The sequence below is a fragment of the Ranitomeya variabilis genome, chromosome 4 (assembly GCF_051348905.1).
Source record: "Ranitomeya variabilis isolate aRanVar5 chromosome 4, aRanVar5.hap1, whole genome shotgun sequence".
In the NCBI taxonomy this organism is placed as follows: Eukaryota; Metazoa; Chordata; class Amphibia; order Anura; family Dendrobatidae; genus Ranitomeya; species Ranitomeya variabilis.
Window position 1 is genome coordinate 675,174,788 of NC_135235.1, and position 18,985 is coordinate 675,193,772.

The window sequence follows — 18,985 nt, forward strand, 5'->3', positions numbered from 1 at the left end:
CAGGAAGGACATCACCTGTTTCTTGGTCCAAGGAGTGGGCCAGTTCACGATCGCGCCCACTTTGTCAGGCTCCGGTTTCAGGGTGCCTCCACCTACCCGGTGCCCCAGGTAGTGGACCTCCCTCATGCCCATCTGGCACTTTCCCGGCTTGATAGTCAGTCCTGCTCGGTGAATTCGCCCGAGCACCTCCTCGAGATGCTGCAGGTGTTCATCCCAGGAGGGACTGAAGATGGCAATGTCATCTAAGTACGCCACAGCGTACTTCTCCAGTCCCTGAAGCAGGAGATTGACCATCCGCTGGAAAGTGGCAGGGGCATTCTTCATGCCGAAGGGCATGACCGTGGACTCGTACAGTCCAAAGGGTGTGATAAAGGCGGACTTCTCCTGCGCCTCGGGGCTCAGGGGAATCTGCCAGTATCCGCGACTCAGATCCATTATTGTCAGGTATTTTGCGCCAGCTAACTTCTCAAGCAGCTCCTCGATGTGCGGCATTGGGTGCGCGTCAGAGGCTGTAATGGCTTTGAGCCCCCTGTAGTCCACGCAGAACCGGGTGGTCCGGTCCTTCTTTGGCACGAGAACTACAGGTGAGGCCCACGCGCTCTTTGACCGTCGAATCACCCCCAGCTGTAACATCTCATCGATCTCCTGGCACATAATCTGCTGCACCTGGTCAGAGATTCGATAGGGTGTTCGCCGTAGTGGGGCATGATTCCCGGTGTCCACCTCGTGGACCGCTAACTCAGTCCTTCCAGGCCGGTTGGAGAACACGACCCGGAAGGGTTCCAGTGTGGTTTGCAACTGCAACCGCTGTGGTTCATCTAGCGAGGCGCTTACCTCCACGTCCTCAATGGACCCACAGGCCTTGGCTTGGGCCAGCATGTCCAGGAGGGCGTCTTCCTCCCCGTCTTCGGGTGCTCTGCAGACCGGTAGGACGAAAGGTTCACGTTCGTGATGAGCCTTCATCATGTTGATGTGAAAGGCCTTTCGCCTACCCCGAGTGTGGTCAAGCGTGACCACATAGGTGACCGGGTTGAGCTGTTGGTGGACGACGTACGGGCCCTCCCAGGCTGCCTGAAGCTTATCCGTTGGTACAGGAACCAGCACCCACACCTTTTGACCCACGTGGTAGGTCCGCTCCCGGGCGTTCTGGTCGTACCAGTGCTTCTGATCAGCCTGAGCCTGCGTCATGTTGTCATGCACCAACTGCGTCAAGGTCTGCATCTTGTCACGGAAGCGCATGACATACTCCACTATGGACACTTCAGAAGGGTTCGGCTCCTCTTCCCAGGATTCTCTTACCAACCCAAGGGGTCCCCGGACTCGCCTGCCGTACAGTAGCTCGAAGGGGGAGAACCCCGTCGAGGCCTGCGGAACCTCTCGGTAAGCGAATAGCAGGTGTGGGAGGTACCGCTCCCAGTCACGCCCTTGTGTCTCAACCAGCATGCGTAGCATCTGTTTGAGGGTACCATTGAAGCGTTCACACAAGCCATTGGTCTGTGGGTGATACGCACTCGATACCAGGTGCTTCACCTGCATTTTCTTACAGAGAGCCTCCATTAGTAGTGTTGAGCATTCCGATACTGCAAGTATCGGGTATCGGCCGATACTTGCTGTATCGGAATTCCGATACCGAGATCCGATATTTTTGTGATATCGGGTATCGGTATCGAAACAACATTAATGTAAAAATGTGTAAAAGAGAGAATTAAAATAAAAAATATTGCTATACTCACCTCTCCGACGCAGCCTGCACCTTACCGAGGGAAGCGGCAGCGTTCTTTGTTTAAAATTCGCGCTTTTCTTTCCTTTACGTGAGTCCCGGCTTGTGATTGGTTGCGTGCCGCCCATGTGACCGGGACGCAACCAATCACAGCAAGCCGTGACGTAATTTCAGGTCCTTCAGGATTTTAAAATTACGTTCCGGCGTTGTGATTGGTTGCGTCGCAGTCACATGGGCGACGCAACCAATCACAGCAAGCCGTGACGTAATTTCAGGTCCTTAAGGATTTTAAAATTACGTCCCGGCTTTGTGATTGGTTGCGTCGCAGTCACATGGGAGACGCAACCAATCACAAGCCGGGACGTCACGGGAGGCTGGACACGCGCGCATTTTAAAAAGCGCGCGTGTCCAGCCTCCCGTGACGTCACGGCTTGTGATTGGTTAATGGCGGCCATGTTGCCGGGACGCGGACCAATCACAGCAAGCCGTGACGTAATTTCGTCACGGCTTGCTGTGATTGGTCCGCGTCCCGGCAACATGGCGCCGTAACCAATCATAAGCTGGGACGTCACTGGAGGCTGGACACGCGCGCTTTTTAAAATGGGCGCGTGTCCAGCCTCCCGTGACGTCCCGGCTTGTGATTGGTTAATGGCGGCCATGTTGCCGGGACGCGGACCAATCACAGCAAGCCGTGACGTAATTTCGTCACGGCTTGCTGTGATTGGTCCGCGTCCCGGCAACATGGCCGCCCTGACCAATCACAAGCCGGGACTTCACGTAACCAAGTAAAAGCGCGAATTTTAAACAAACAACGCTGCCGGTTCCCTCGCTGAGGTCCAGGCTGCGTCGGAGGGTGAGTATAGCGATATTTTTTATTTTAATTCTTTCTTTTACACATTTATATGGATCCCAGGGCCTGAAGGAGAGTTTCCTCTCCTTCAGACCCTGGGAACCATCAGGAATACCGTCCGATACTTGAGTCCCATTGACTTGTATTGGTATCGGGTATCGGTATCGGATTGGATCCGATACTTTGCCGGTATCGGCCGATACTTTCCGATACCGATACTTTCAAGTATCGGACGGTATCGCTCAACACTATCCATTAGGTGAGACATAAATTGGGTCCCTTGATCTGTAAGCATTTCCCTGGGAAATCCTACACATGAAAAGATGGCCAACAGGGCATCCGCCACCTTATCTGCCCTAGTTGACGACAGAGCTACTGCCTCTGGGTACCGAGTAGCGTAGTCTACCACAGTAAGAATATATCGCTTTCCAGAGCTGCTGGAGACGGCCAGCGGGCCCACAATGTCCACCACAATCCTCTGGAAAGGCTCCTCTATCACTGGCAAAGGGATCAGGGGAGACTTAAGAGCAGGCCCCGCCTTCCCCACTCTTTGACAGGTGACACAGGAGCGGCAGTAGTTTGACACATCTGTCCCCATCTTAGGCCAATAGAAGTGTTGAGACAGCCGGGCCTTAGTTTTGCTGATCCCCAAGTGTCCAGCTAGCGGGATCTCATGGGCAATCCGCAACAACTCACCCTGGAATTGCTGCGGGACGACCAGCTGTCTTTCCCTCAACCACTCCTTTTGTGATTCTCCGGGTACTGTCTCCCGGTACAATCTTCCTCCTTCCCAGAACACCTTCTCTTTATCAGTCTCGGAGAAGCGCGGTCTCGGAGAAGCGCGTCCCGGCGAGTTGTCTCAAACTCTCTAGGCTCGCATCTGTGTGCAGAGCGGCCTGAAACTCCTGGCTAGGGGAAGCCAAAAGTGACGTCAGGGTCCCTTCCCCACGGGAGCCCTCTTGGACCTGCTCTGGGTCCACCTCTGGTTCAGTCACACTGATGACTGAGGAGGGTCCGGGAGGCAAACAGTTATCTGCGTTCCGGGCACTCTGACTGCGGGTGACAGCAGCTACGTAGGCTGTCTCCCCGGGGGTTTCTACAGACCCATCAGCCGACGCTGCTATGGGCTCTACCTCCCCATCCACCCCCATTACCTCAGGAGCATTGCTACTTATGGGCCAGTTATCTTCCTCGGTGGCACTGGTCAATTGCATGGCATCACCTTCGTCACGGTTCCCATGTATCTCCCCATTTCTGGTAGCACCGACACTTGCCCCTGCTAGGGGTTCCTCAGCCGTCTCACTCCGCAGAGCGACGTGGCTGAGCACTCCTGTACCTATGGACACATCAACTTTCACAGAAACATCATTATCAGATACAGTTGGCACAGGTACAACATTTCCACCATCAATCCTAGGGAAAAAATGGTTATCAGATGCATCATTACAAGATAAAGCATGGTCAGGTAACACATGCGATTTCCTATCATCATCATCATCATCAGGGTTAACGTTACCCTTATTAGCAGATTGGGGAGGGGTGTCAGGGACGTAGTATGCAAACAACCTCCCCAAATCAGTCCCCAACAAAACATCAGTGGGCAAATTATCAGACAGCCCCACTTCCTTCGCCCCGCTCCCGGCACCCCAATCAATATAAACCCGGGCCATCGGTAAGGGACAGCTGATGCCCCCAATCCCAGTGACAGTTAGGGTTTTCCCCGGAATGATTTCTTCAGGGGCCGCCAGTTCGGGTCGGATGAGGGTTCGTTCAGCCCCGGTGTCCTTGAGGCCTGTAGCAACACGACCTCCCACAGTGACGGGCTGTACGTTGTCACACACCCTCCCAACCACACCACCCACCAAAAGAACTGCTGCATTAGGCCCTGGGGCCTTGGATGGGAGGTTCTTCTGCTTGGCTGGACATTGGGTACTGATATGACCAGTCTGCCTGCAGTGGTAACACTGGCGAAGTTCGGTGGTAAGTCTGGTGCTGTTGGCTGGCAGGGGTACTGGCGTTGGATGCAGGCTTACCCCCTCTCCAGCTGGAGGTGACTGGCTTCCGCACTTCCGATCTACGGTTGGCCTCATAGGCATCGGCAATCTGCGCTGCTTTCGTCACGTCTTTGGGTTCTCTGTCCATCACGAACTGTCGCACCTCAGCTGGGCAAAGATGGAAGAACTGGTCTTTGATCATCAGGTCTCGCAGCTGTGCAAAGGTGGTCACTGACAGTCCTTGGGTCCACTGGTCAAAGTGGGTCCCCAATCCATGCACCACATCACTGTAACTGTCGTGTGGGCCACGTTGGAGGGTCCGAAACTTTTTACGGTACACCTCGGGTGTAAGCTGATACTTGGCTATGAGAGCCTGCTTGATGGCCTCATAGTCACCATCTTGTTCTTGTGGGAGGGCAGCAAACGCCTCCAGAGCTTTTCCTCTCAGCCCTGGTGTCAGGTATCGTGCCCATTCTTGTGTAGGCAGCTGGTACTGTCTGCAGGCTTTCTCAAAGGCCCGCAGAAAAGTGTCCAAGTCCCCATCCTTTTCCATAACAGGAAAGTGGTCGGGCCGGGGCTTTGGTGTCTGAGCGCTGCTGGGCTCACGGCTCTGGGACGACCCCTGCATTTGCAGTTGGGCCATCTGCAGCTGGTACTCCCGCTGCGCTTGGGCCTCTCGCTCGGCTCAGTCCTGGTATTGCTGGATCAGCTGCAGACGTCTCTCTAGGTCATCTGCGGGGCATTGTTGCAGAGCCAGCTGCAGGAGGAGGTCTGCGCCCCCTTGGTTGCCAGTAGGGCCCGTATTCGGTGGTTGGACCTCTGCTGCAGCACCATGTTCGCTTGTGCCGGCTTCTGCGGCCTCTGGGCTCTGTGGCCTGGCTTGGTCTGCTTCAAATTGCACCAGTTCAGCGACCATTTGAGCCTTGGTTTTGTTGGTACAGTCAATCTGCTGTGACCTGCACAAGGTAATAAGCGTGTCCTTGGACTGCTTCTTATAAAAGGTTTCTCCCAGCACAACCATGGTTGCCAAATAAAAGATAGGATAGAAAAACGAAGAAAAAGGGAGGGGATAACTACCAGTACACAATTGTCTCACAACTAATAAGCACTGAGTTCGTTCTCCCAAACTTATTTGCGCAGGGTTCTCGCAAGAACTTTCTGCAAGTATTTAGTGAGAGGAATGATTGCTCAAACCAAATCACTAATGCTCTAATATTCCACCGCCTTGCCACCAATTGTCACGATTCACACCGAGACTGTCACCAATTGTCACGATCCCTTAGCCATGGCCAGCAGTTTGTCACGAAAATCCACAGGGATTCCTGACCACTGCCATCAATATGTCACGGATTGGGGTGACTTTAGACCAACAGACGGCTATCACATATGCAGGGGGCGTATCCTAGTTATCCCTCCACTGCCACAATGTGATGAAAAAAAACACACACAATGCTATTGACCTCTTAGTTTACAGCAGGGGCTTATTTTAGGTATCCCACTGCTCTTCAATATACCATGAACTGCAGGGATTTGTGTATATCCCGCTTACAGTTCCACTTAACACTTGCAGCTCTCTGGCGCCCCCCTTACTCTCAGGTCAGATTAGGTACTGCACCTAGGGTAATTAGTCGCCAGAAAGGCTGCCTGCTATGTACTGGCTATTGGGCGCGCTGCAGCGATGCGATAACTACTCCCACTCAGGCAGGAACAATAATTATCAAGCCGCAGTCGCTGAAACAACACCCCAAAAGCCTGCACACGGTAAGCTGCCACCAGCTCCGAGTAAACGGGTCCGGAGCTAACCCAAAACAGTAGCGTAATTTCCCTTCAAGAGACTTAGGGTACGTTTTTAGAGCAGGGAGAAAAGACTGGCATGAAATAATATACCCCACAAAATGTAGGCAGTGCTTTTTATAAAAATATTTTACAAAGATGTTACAAATGAGACAATTGCAAATATGTACAAGGTAATTATAAAAAAAACAGGGAATAACATGAGAAATAACACTTACAGTTGTTCAGAGCATTGCAGGCAACAGGCTAAGGGGGTTTCTATCTATCCCAGTGCATTAGCACTCGCAGTCAGGTCGCTTCAGGAAAAAAAACTCACAACTCCCCCCTGGAAGCCTGCCAGCAACTTCATAACCTACAGTCTGTGACCTCACAGAAAGGGCTGGCTTTTCCAACCCCTCCTACTTCTTCAGTATTACTCACTGGGCATTAAATATATCTGATGCCCGTAACTTCGCTACAGAACATATCATAATCGCACCATACCCCTCATTCATCTCGTATCATCGCCGGCATTCCAGTGAGACCAAACATGTCCCACCTGTCACGCACACTGACAGAGAAATCCCTACCTCTGTACCAGATGGAGCTAGAAACCCGTGTTTCGAGGGATGGGTAGATCCTCCGAGTGTGATTATGACGATATATTTTTGTGTTCGTATTTTAAATCGTTTGCCTAATATCTTACAAAAACAGAACAAAGGACTTTCATGATTCTAGAAGTTTCTAGTCCAGTGATAGCTGGACAAGAGCTTACCCGGCAGGAAATGCCGGTCGTAAATACCTTTCTTCAATAAAACGCTCTTCCCCCATGTACATTGGCAAGGCAAGCTCAACTCTGAAGTAAAAGAGAAGGGGGGTTTCTTAGCCCACATCCTGGGCTGACAAGAGAAACTAAACTTATATGATATTTCATACCATATCGTGACAGCTCCATACAGTATAACGGCCACACAGTGCTCCATACTGTCTAATGGCCCCACATGATGCTGCGTACAGTATAATGGCCACACATAGTTACCCCACCCCCATCCTTCCCCTCATGCCACCATCATTGAATTCTCCCCAATCCCCATCATTGCCTTCTCCATCACTACACACACACACACACCTACACACACCCCTCTCACCGCGTTTCCTGACAGCAGCCGGCAGCTTCCTCTCCCACGCCGCTGACTTTTCACGTCTCTGCAGCTCCAGTACGCCACTGATAAAGACCTCTCCATGTCTCCTGTGCCAGTCAGTGTCAGAGCGAGGAGCAATATCTGCTCCGAACTGACACAGCTAGCAATTGCGCTAGTAGTTTAAAGCAGTGGTACAATTGGTCTGAGGCCATGCAGGAAAAGGAGGATCCCGGCCGCGACAGAGTCTCAAAATTAGGACTGTCCCGCTGGATCCGGGACATATTGGAGTAATGTACATGTGACTCCGCACCGTACACACACGGCTCCGCTCGGTACGCTTCGTACACACGCGGCTCCGCTCAGTACACCTCGTACACACGCGGCTCCGCTCGGTACACCTCGTACACACGCGGCTCCGCTCGGTACACCTCGTACACACGCTGCTTCGCTCGGTACACCTAGTACACATGCGGCTCCTTTCCGTACACCTCGTACACACGCGGAACCGCTCCGTACACCTCGTACACACACGGCTCCGCTCCGTACACTTCGTACACACGCGGCTCCGCTCCGTACACCTCATACACACGTGGCTCCTCTTCGTACACCTCGTACACACGCGGCTCCGCTCCATACACATGCGGCTCTGCTCCGTACACCTCATACAGACGCGGAACGGCTCCATGCACCTCGTACACACACGGATCCGCTCCGTATACCTTGTACACACGCGGCTCCTCTCCGTACACCTTGTACACACAGCCCCGCTCCGTACACCTCGTACACACGCGGCTGCGCTCCATACACCTTGTGCACACGCGGCTTCGCTCCTTACACCTCGTACACACACGGCTCTGCTCCGTACACCTCGTACACACGGCTCTGCTCCGTACACCTCGTACACACACGGCTCCGCTCCGTACACTTCGTACACACGTGGCTCCTCTTCGTACACCTCGTACACACGCGGCTCCGCTCCATACACATGCGGCTCTGCTCCGTACACCTCATACAGACGCGGAACGGCTCCATGCACCTCGTACACACACGGATCCGCTCCGTATACCTTGTACACACGCGGCTCCTCTCCGTACACCTTGTACACACAGCCCCGCTCCATACACCTTGTGCACACGCGGCTTCGCTCCTTACACCTCGTACACACACGGCTCTGCTCCGTACACCTCGTACACACGGCTCTGCTCCGTACACCTCGTACACACACGGTTAACTTTCCGTACACCTCGTACACATGCGAACCCGCTCCGTCAACTTCGTACACACGCGGCTCCGCTCCGTACACCTCGTACACACGAGGCTTCTCTCCGTACACTTCGTACACACGCGGCTCCGCTCCATACACCTCGTACACCCACAGCTCCACTTTGTACACACGCGGCTCCGCTCCGTATACCTCGTACACACGCGGCACCTCTCCGTACACCTCGTGCACACGCGGCTCCGCTCCGTACACACGCGGCTCCACTCAGTACACCTCATACAGACGCGCAACCGCTCCATACACCTCGTACACACGCGGCTCCGCTTTGTACACCTCGTACACACGAGGCTCCGCTCCGTACACACGTGGAACCGCTCCATACACCTCGTACATACACGGTTCCGCTCCAAACACACCATACACACGAGGCTCCACTCCGTAGACCAAGTACACACACGGTACGTACACTTAGTACAGACGCGGATCCGCTCCGTACACCTTGTACACACGTGGCTCCGCTCCGTAAGCCTTGTACACATACGGAACCGCTCCGTACACCTCGTATACACGCGGCTCCGCTCCATACACCTCATACACACGAGGCTCCGCTTTGTACACCAAGTACACACACGGCTCCGCTCCGTACACCTACTACACACGCAGCTCCGCTCCGTACACCTCGTACACACGCGGCTCCGCTCCGTACACCTCGTACAAACGCGTCTCAGCTCCGTACACCTAGTATACACGCGGCTCCTCTCCGTACACCTGCGGCTCCTCTCCGTACACCTTGTACAGACCCGGAACCTCTCCGTACACCTCGTACACACACGCTCCACTCCGTACACATTGTACACATGCGGCTCCGCTCCGTACACCTCTTACACACGCGGCTCCGCTCAGTATAGATGCGGCTCTGCTCCGTACACCTTGTACACATGCGGCTCCTCTCCGTACACCTCGTACACACGAGGCTCCGCTCCGTATACACGTCGCTCCGCTCCGTACACCTCGTACAGACGCGGAACCGCTCCGTACACTGCGTACACACGTGGATCCGCTCCGTACACACGCGACTCCTCTCCGTACACCTCGTACACACGAGGCTCCGCTCCATACACACGCGGCACCGCTCCGTACACCTCGTACAGACGCGGAACCGCTCCGTACACCTCGTACACACGAGGCTCCGCTCCGTGTACCAAGTACACACACGGCTCCGCTCCGTACACCTAGCACACATGCGGCTCCTCTCCGTACACCTCGTACACACGCGACTCCTCTCCGTGCACCTCGTACACATGCGGATCCGCTCCGTACACTTCGTACACACGTGGCTCCTCTCCGTATACCTCGTATACACGCGGCTCCGCTCCGTACACCTCACAAACATGCGGCTCCGCTCCGTACACCTCGCACACACGTGGATCCGCTCTGTACACCTCGTACACATATGGAACCGCTCCGTACACCTCGTACACAAGAGGCTCCGCTCCGTACACCAAGTACACACTCGTTTCCACTCCGTACACCTAGTACACACTCGGCTCCGCTTCGTACACCTTGTACACACGCAGCTCCGCTCCGTACATCTTGTACACACGCACAACCGCTCCATACACCTCAAACAACCGCGGATCCGCTCCATACAACTCGTACACACGCGGCTTCGCTCCGTACACCTCGTACACATGCGGCCGTGCTCCGTACACCTCGTTCACATGCGGCTGCCCCTTGTTCACCTCGTACACACGGCTCCGCTTTCTAAACCTCGTACACACACGGCTCCGCTCCGTGCACCTTGTACACATGGCTCAGCTCCATACATCTTGTAGACAGGCGGCTCCGCTCCGTACACCTCGTACATACGTGGCTCCGCTCCGAACACCTTGTACACAGGTGGCTCCACGCCATACACCTCGTACACAAACGGCTCTGCTCCGTACACCTTGTACACACACAGCTCCACTCCGTACAGCTCGAACACACGCTGCTGCGCTCCGTACACATGCGGCTTCGCTCCGTACACCTCGTACACACGCAGAACCGCTCCGTACACCTTGTACACACGCGGCTCTGCTCCGTACACCCCGTACACACACGACTCTGCTCCGTACACCTTGTACACACGTGGCTCTGCTCCGTACACCTCGTACACACACGACTCTGCTCCATACACCTTGTACACACATGGCTCTGCTCCGTACACCTTGTACACACGCGGCTCCTCTCCGTACACCTCGTACTCATGCGGCTCCTCTCCGTACACCTCGTACTCACATGGCTCCTCTCCGTGCACCTTGTACACACGCGGCTCCTCTCCTTACACCTCGTATACACGCGGCTCCACTTCGTACACACGCGGCTCCGCTCCGTGCACACACGGCTCCACTTCGTACACACGCGGCTCCTCTCCGTACACCTCGTACACACGCAGCTCCACTCCGTAGACACGCAGCTCCGCTCCGTACACCTCGTACAGACGTGGAACCGCTCCTTACACCTCGTACAAACGCGGATCCGCTCTGTACACACGCGACTCCGCTCCGTACACCTCGTACAGACGTGGCTCCGCTCCATATACCTCGTACACACACGGCTCTGCTCCGTACACCTTGTACACACACGGCTCAGCTCCGTTACACTGTAACCCCGGGTATATTCTGGGCGGGGGGTATAATCTCGCCAGTTACACTGGGATCCATCTCTAGACCAGGCTGGAGCGAGCCGCCCCACCCCCTCCCCCGGGCGGCGTGCGTGGAAGCCGCCATGACAGGGGGTTTGGAGCAAGAAGAAAGGGGCGTGGGTTAGCTCCTAGGGGAGGGCTAATCATGGCCAGAGAGGCTAAGGGTTGAGTGGGGGGGAGGAGCCGGTCACTTCCCTCTCTGGAGACCTGCGAGCAGGAAGGGACACCAGCGCTTACCATGGCATCCATCGACCACATGCTGGCGCTGCTGCGGGCGGCGTCGGTGGCGTCGCGGCCTCCCAGCTGGCTTGAGGCTCAGGTATCCGGCATCCTGGGCGGGAGCAGCAGCAGCGGTATGGATTCCCCGGTGGCCGGGCCCGGCGAGCGGCGGTCCAGGAGAGTGCGGCCTCCAGAACGTTTATCCCCAACTTTCCCCCGGCGTCCCAGCGGCGGCGCAGGAGCCCCTCACGGGACCATCCGGGCCGCATGCCTGCTCCCAAGCGACCCAGCAGGCCGCGGTCCGGGAGGAATCCATCTGCCGCGCTGGGGCCTGCGGCGGCAGTCGGGCCTTCTCCCCCATCACTTTGGGGGTCTGGGCCTACGCGTGCCGGAAACGCCACTGGACGGAGCGATGTCACGGCGGGCCGCCGCGGTAATGCCCAGGCTGGGCGGCCTGCTTCCCGCAGCACCACGAGATGGCGGGGGAGCATTCCAGCGGCAGCGGCAGGCAGCGCCCCAGACCCAGCGGGGCTGCTGGACTCGGCCGGGGCGCACCATTCCCCTCACACACCTACGACCGGGCCTGCATATCTTCCTGTGGCGGCATCAGACGGCGGTGTTTCGGACGGCGGGTCCGGGTCTGGGCCTTCAAAACACCAAGCTGTCCCTTTGGCCGACGGTCTCAGCACAATCCCCTCTGCAGGGGTCGGGTCTGCTGGAGCAGCATTGAGGAGTGCAGTTCACGTCCGTGAGGGCGCAAGGATGGCTTCGGGATCAAGAGACGGCTGGACGGCGATAGCATCTGCGGCTGGGGGGATAGCAGCTCCCCTGCAGCCTGGTGAGACTTCATCTATGTAATGTTTGTCCCCCGCGTTTTTGGCGCCGACTTTGACTTCTGTAGATCAGGTTGGGGGGTATGTTGAGCGGGGTGATGGAGTCGATATGCCGGCGGGTGCGAGTCGTGAAGGGGTGAGGGAGTTGTTGTCGGGTGTACGAGAGCTGTTGTCACGCGTCCCCTCTATCAGTTTGGGTCGGATTGTCTGATTTGGGACTGGCGTTGTCCGGCAGCGTTTCTACTGAACAGGGCAGGTCGGCGGAGCCGGTCTCGGTATCTGTGCAGACTGAGAAGGAGAAAGAAGGGAGAATTCGGCTGGATGATAAGGCGCGTGGTGAGGTATACGTTTGTTTTGAGGGGCCGTTAGGGGCGCACTTGAAGAAAGAGGTGCGTGAAAAGATTTGGAAGGATGAGTACGTGGAGATATTTTCACTTTTGCCGTTAGAAAAATTTAACCTTGATAAGAGTAAGAAGGAGGATAGCAAGAAGGAAGATGAGGAAAAGCGGTGATGGCGTCTTATTCCTCAGACGTTCGTAAATTCGCTTCAGGCATTTGCGATTTTAGCAAGCGTTATTGGGGAGAAAGCTCCCGAGAATTGCTCTGCTTTGTTTTGTTATATGGATTCCATAGGTGAGGCGCATGGGGCCTATGGAGGTCAAGCATGTTTAAGGTATGATGAGCAGTTTCGGCAGCGGAAGGCGGTTCATCCTGCGATCCGGTGGGATCAGAAGGACATTGGCTTGTGGTTGCGCGTGATGGCACCAATTAAGTTTGGTCACTCCTTTCAGAGCGGGGCCGGAACTTCCGGCCAGGGCGCTTCACAAGGTTCCTCTTCAGGAACCGGGGGTCAATCGGGACAACCCGGCGGTCAGAAGCACGGCGTCTGTTGGCAGTTCAACAAGGGCCAGTGTAAGTTCGGGGCGACTTGTAAGTTCAAGCATTTGTGCTCGCACTGCAATGGCGCTTCCCACGGAGCATCCAAGTGTTTCAGGAGGAAGGGAAAGCCAGAGGGTAATTCCAGGTGGGTGCGCAGTTGTGGAAAGGGGGCATTGTTGGCTAAGACCGATATTGAGACGGCTTTTTGTTTATTGCCTGTTCACCCCGATAGTGTGAGGTTGTTAGGCTGTTATTGGGACGGCGGGTTTTATGTTGACCGTTGTTTGCCGATGGGCTGTTCGCTGTCGTGCGCTTATTTTGAGGCCTTCAGTTCTTTTTTGGAGTGGGCGGTGCGGGATGTGTCCGGTTTGGATTCGGTGATTCATTATCTGGACGATTTCTTGTGCATAGGTCCGGATCTGTCGCAATGTTGTGAGGTTCCGTTGAGGACGGTTGTTTGGGTTGCTGAACATTTTGGGGTCCCGCTGGCACCGGGCAAGACCGAGGGTCCGTGCACGAGTTTGTCTTTCCTGGGTATTGTTATCGATTCCGTGAAGTGGGCGTTTAGGTTGCCGGTTGACAAGGTGGTGGACTTGAGAGATGAGGTGGCCCATGCTAGACGTTTGAAGAAATTGCCGCTGCGTGAAGTGCAGTCACTTCTGGGGAAATTGAATTTCGCTTGCCGAATTATCCCCATGGGGAGGATTTTTTCACGTAGATTGGCTAGCGCTACGGCCGGGATTTCCGCCCCACATCATTTTGTTCGTTTGTCGTCCGAACTCAAGGTCGACTTGGAGGTTTGGGACCGTTTTTTGTCCTGTTACAACGGGTGTTCATTGTTGATGGAGGAAGTGGTGGGTAACACGGACTTGGATTTGTTTACCGACGCGTCAGGCGGTGTGGGATTTGGGGCCTTTTTTCGGAGCCGGTAGTGTGCTGCGAGATGGCCGGAAACTTGGTCTGAAACGGGGTTGGTACGGAACATTACTTTGTTGGAGATTTTTACGATTTTGGTGGCGGTACAGCTTTGGGGGGACGATTTTCGAAACAAAAGGGTGCGTTTTAATTGTGATAATATGGCAGTCGTGTGTGCCATTAACAGTTTGACGACAGGGTCACCCCCCGTGATCAGAGTTCTTCGGCAGTAGGTTTTGTCTTGTTTATCCTTGAATTCTTATTTCACGGCAACACACGTGCACGGTGTTAATAAATGCATTGCCGATTCTCTGTCTTGTTTCCAGTGGGAGCGTGTTCGGTCGCTGGCTCCGGAGGCAGAGGAGACAGGGCTGGAATGCCCAGCGGAGCTTTGGAGCGTGGTGTCCGGGCTGCAGAACCTTTAATTCAAACGTCCTTGGCGCCGAGTACGTGGTCGTGTTATCAGGCGGTATGGAGTACGTGGGAGAGCTGGTTGGTGTCTTGTGGTGTTGCGGGTACTGGTCGGGACCATGTGGGGGCATTGTTGTTATGGATGAGGCATTGGGCGGACCGGAGATGGTCGGCAGCAAAGGTTGATAGAACGATAGTGGCTTTAGCTTTTGGTTTCAGGCTCCGCGGCCTGCAAGACTTGACAAAGTCTTTTTTGGTAAAGCAAGCTGCGAAGGGGTTGAGGAGATCAGGTAGCCGTGGTGATCACAGGCGCCTGGTGTCTTTTGAGATGTTGGAGCGATTGGGGGCACGTCTGGGTGATATATGTGTTTCTAGCTTTGAGGTTGCGTTATTTCGCCTAGCTTTTTCGTTGGCTTTTTATGGAGCATTAAGGGTGGGGGAGCTGGTGTCGCCTACTACGGTTTGTCAAGGGTATCTATGGGCGGGTGACTTTTTTGTTTCCGAAGGGTCGCTGGAATTTTGGATTCGGAAGTCTAAGACTGATCAGACGGGACGGGGTAAAAAGGTGGTTTTGGACGCCGTCCCGGGTTCTGTTATGTGTCCCGTCCGCTGCTGGCAGGATTTTGATAGGCTTCACCAAGGTAGGGACGGGCCTTTGTTGCGCCATGAGGACGGGTCTTTTTTGTCCAAATATCAGTTTGTGGCGGTTTTTCGGCAGTCTTTTGAGGCCATCGGTGTGGATTCTTCCAGGTTCGCCTCACATTCTTTTCGGATTGGGGCCGCTACAGAGAATGGATTGGCTCCTGCGGTGGTACAGAGGATAGGGCGGTGGGAGTCCAGCCGTTATCAGAGTTATGTGAGGCCTTGAGAGGCTGGGGACTGTTTAGTCTTGTTACTTGTTGTTGGCGCTTGTCTAAGTTGTTTATATTTTTTAGGTTTGTCCTCGCTGTTGGTGTGGATTGTTGGCCACTCCTATGTGTACTGGGGTGCAAAGCGGGCAGACGTCCGACCAGATGGAAGACAGCTCGGCTTTTCCAGGGATGTTGCCGTCATCAGGTGGTTGGGATTTCGGGGTTTTATGTTGGAACAGAGTTTTGCAGGAAGTACACAATGGCGTTCGATTAGCCAGGCCTCCTGATATTTTGGTTTTACACGTCGGGGGAAACGACTTGGGAGTTCGCCCTTGTCGCGAGTTGATCCGGAACGTAAAACATGACTTGTTGAGGTTATGGGCTTCCTTTCGGGAAGTGAGTATTGTGTGGTCGGAGATTGTTCCACGGAAATCCTGGAGGCACGCCAGGTCCGTGGACAAGATTAATAAAGCCCGGATTAAGGTGAATCGGGCCGTGTCTAGTTTTGTGGTGCGGAATGGGGGCTTGGCCATGCATCATTTCGAGCTGGAACGTGGTGGTGACCAATTTCTGTTGGGTGATGGCGTTCATCTGAATGCAGTGGGCATTGATTTGTGGACCCTGGGGCTGCAGCCTGGAATCGAACGAGCCATAGCGGTTAAGGTTGGTGGGGTCTCGGGTACTTGAGGGGTCAAGTATCCTCGTTGTGGCGGGGGGAGGGGTCCTTGGAGCTGGTGCTAAATTGGCCTGGGGGGTCCGTCGGGATACGGATTCTCCACTTGGTATAAGTTTTGGTTGCGGGTCTGGAGATTTGGGGGAATCTTGGTAATGGTGGGCCAGATTCCTAAGTTGGAAGTGGACAAGGGTAACCCTTCGGGGTATTTTGGTGCTCTCGAGCTTGTGGGGTAATGGCTGAGAGAAATCTACGGTTGGTCTCTTGTCCACTTGTTTATACTATGGTTAACACCAGACTTTTAGCTTCAAGGACCCCTTCCCATCTCATGTTTACGGTTATATGTTTTGTTTGTTTATAATAAAGGCCGCTGTGGCCAATAATATTCAACTTGAGACTCATGTCGTTATTCGGGAATGGGAGGAAGATGGGTCGGTGACCCTTGGGGACGCACTTATTTTCGGTAGTCGACAATACCAATGTCAAGTCCCACCTGTGCCGGTTACAGCGGACAGTCCTGGATTTGGGTCTACCCCCGGCAGTCTCAGGCGTCTGCTGAATGTTCCTCACTGCCAGCGCCCCTCTAACAATTCCTCCTACCGGGGGAGAAAAGGGAAATGGGCGTGGTCAGGGGCATGGCCAGAATGTGCATGGTCCATCCGTCTACCTGGGAGGTGTCTGGATGTACGGCCATATGTATTACAAATTAGCCTTATTACCTTCCTACAGTGTGACCCCACTGTGATGTCAGTGCCGTCCTCCAGGTACAAGGAAGAAACTGATGGAACTATAAACTCCTCATTCCCCTAATGTCTGCCCTGTTCTGTCTCCTCAGGTCACCTGGCGAATACGACGAGATAGATTATGTTAAGATTCTAGAGAAGACGTCCATTACATTATACAGCATTGTTTCTGCTCTCGGGATTATCGGTAATGGATTAGTCATCTGGATTGTCGGATTCAGGATGAAGAACACAATCAGTGCCGTGTGGTTCCTCCACCTGGCCATCGCGGACTTCCTGTGCTGCTCATCTCTCCCCCTGAGAATTGCTGACTGGGCTACACTTCCCTCAGACTCCCCACATTTTGCACGTTGTATAGTGAACATTTTTCTGTTTAATGTGAACATGAGCGCCAGTGTTCTCCTCCTGACAGCCATGAGTACTGACCACTGGGTGTCCGTCATGTGGCCATTCTGGGCCAAAGTCCATAGATCTCGTAACCTGGTGAGAATCACTGCAGCGATCATCTGGGGGCTGAGCGTCATTGTGGCCGGTGCTCTGTATTATGTATATGACTACCATGTAGGTGATCTAGGTGAATGGTGTCGATATTATTATTACAGATCTCCTTATAACCCAGAGTTACATCTGACCATTCAGTGGATCAGATTCATTATAATGTGTGTGATCCCATTTCTCATCATCGTCGCCTCTTATGTCACCATTTTCTACAAACTTAGAAAAAGTAAGAGATCCCAGAGATCTCAGAGATCCTCCAGGATCATCACCGCTGTTATATCGTGTTTCTTCATCTGCTGGTTTCCGTATTACATCTGGCCACTAATATACTGGTATTATTGGGATTACATAATATCCTTTTATGGAGATTACATAAAAATCTATTATTGGTATCGCATGACATTCCATATAGTAAATGCTATCACTACCAGCCTGGCTTGTCTGAACAGTTGCCTCAATCCGATCATTTATGTGTTTCTGACACCAGATTTCCAACACGGTTTCCTCAGCTCCATCCCCTCCAGGCTGGAAAGAGCCTTCGGTGACCATCCTAATGACCTGAGCAGAGAGCGAGGAGACACAGGAGACACTCGCACTACTGCTGTGTAATGGATATTCCTGGGATCTCCTCTAGGTCACACCTCTTAACCCCTTGGAGACTGGGACATTTTTCCATAAATCATATCTTCCCATGAAGGACTGATTGTTGCAGGCTGAAAAGTAATAGTGAAAGTCTCCCTTCATGTTACCACATAATGTGCTGAAAAATGGATGAATAATAATCCCAAGTGAAGTGAAATGGTGAAAAACAAATTGTAATTCCACCATAATAATAAAGTGACCCAGTAGATCACATCAGTTAACCCCTTCACCACCTTGGGTGTTTCTGTTTTTTGCCCCATTACTTTGTTATTTTCCGTCACTATGGCCGTGTGAGGGCTTGTTTTTTGCGGGACGAGTTGCACTTTTGATTGACACCATTGGTTTTGCCATATAATGTATTTAAAAATGGGAGAAAAATCAAACTGCGGCGAAATTGCAAAAAAAAAGTGTAGTTCCACAATTGTTTTTTACTTTTTTTTTTACTATGTTCACCAAATGCTAACACTGACCTGCCATGATGATTCTCCAGGTCATTATGAGCATGCAGATACCAAACATGTACACCAGGTTGGACTGACCCACCGGAACATTCTCTAGTGGGCCCACCGGAACATTCTCCAGTGGGCCCAGGCACTGACATCTGCTGGCATACAGGGCCGGAAGCTGCTGAGGGCCCCTGCTGCCTCAGGGGCCACAGCCAGTGGTGTGTCACTAATAACGGCACACCACACAGCTGCTATGGGGCCTGTCAGGGGGTCAGCCCAGCACCATCGGAGGAGCAGCGGGTGACAGGAGGCAGGAGCCGGCTGCTGGCTAAAGCTTGTGCCCGCTGCTAAAGAGAAATGAGCTCATGGGCGTGGAGAGCAGTGAATATTCATTTCACTTTAATAGCCAGCAATGTAGGGTTAGAATGTGAGAGTGAGGGGGAGGGGCCATCTCACAGCACAGGTTAGATGGCGCGGGGGTCAGGAAG

General features: G+C 53.7%; 1 protein-coding gene across 1 annotated transcript; it reads left to right on the plus strand.

The window, feature by feature from the left end:
* The first annotated feature begins 12,950 nt into the window (after nt 1-12,950).
* LOC143768208 (formyl peptide receptor-related sequence 1-like) lies at nt 12,951-18,018 on the plus strand. Its single transcript, XM_077256901.1, has 4 exons — nt 12,951-12,975; nt 13,073-13,351; nt 15,580-15,700; nt 17,004-18,018. Exons 1-4 carry the CDS (start codon nt 12,951-12,953, stop codon nt 18,016-18,018), a joined length of 1,440 nt encoding a protein of 479 aa, XP_077113016.1.
* The last annotated feature ends 967 nt before the right edge of the window (nt 18,019-18,985 follow it).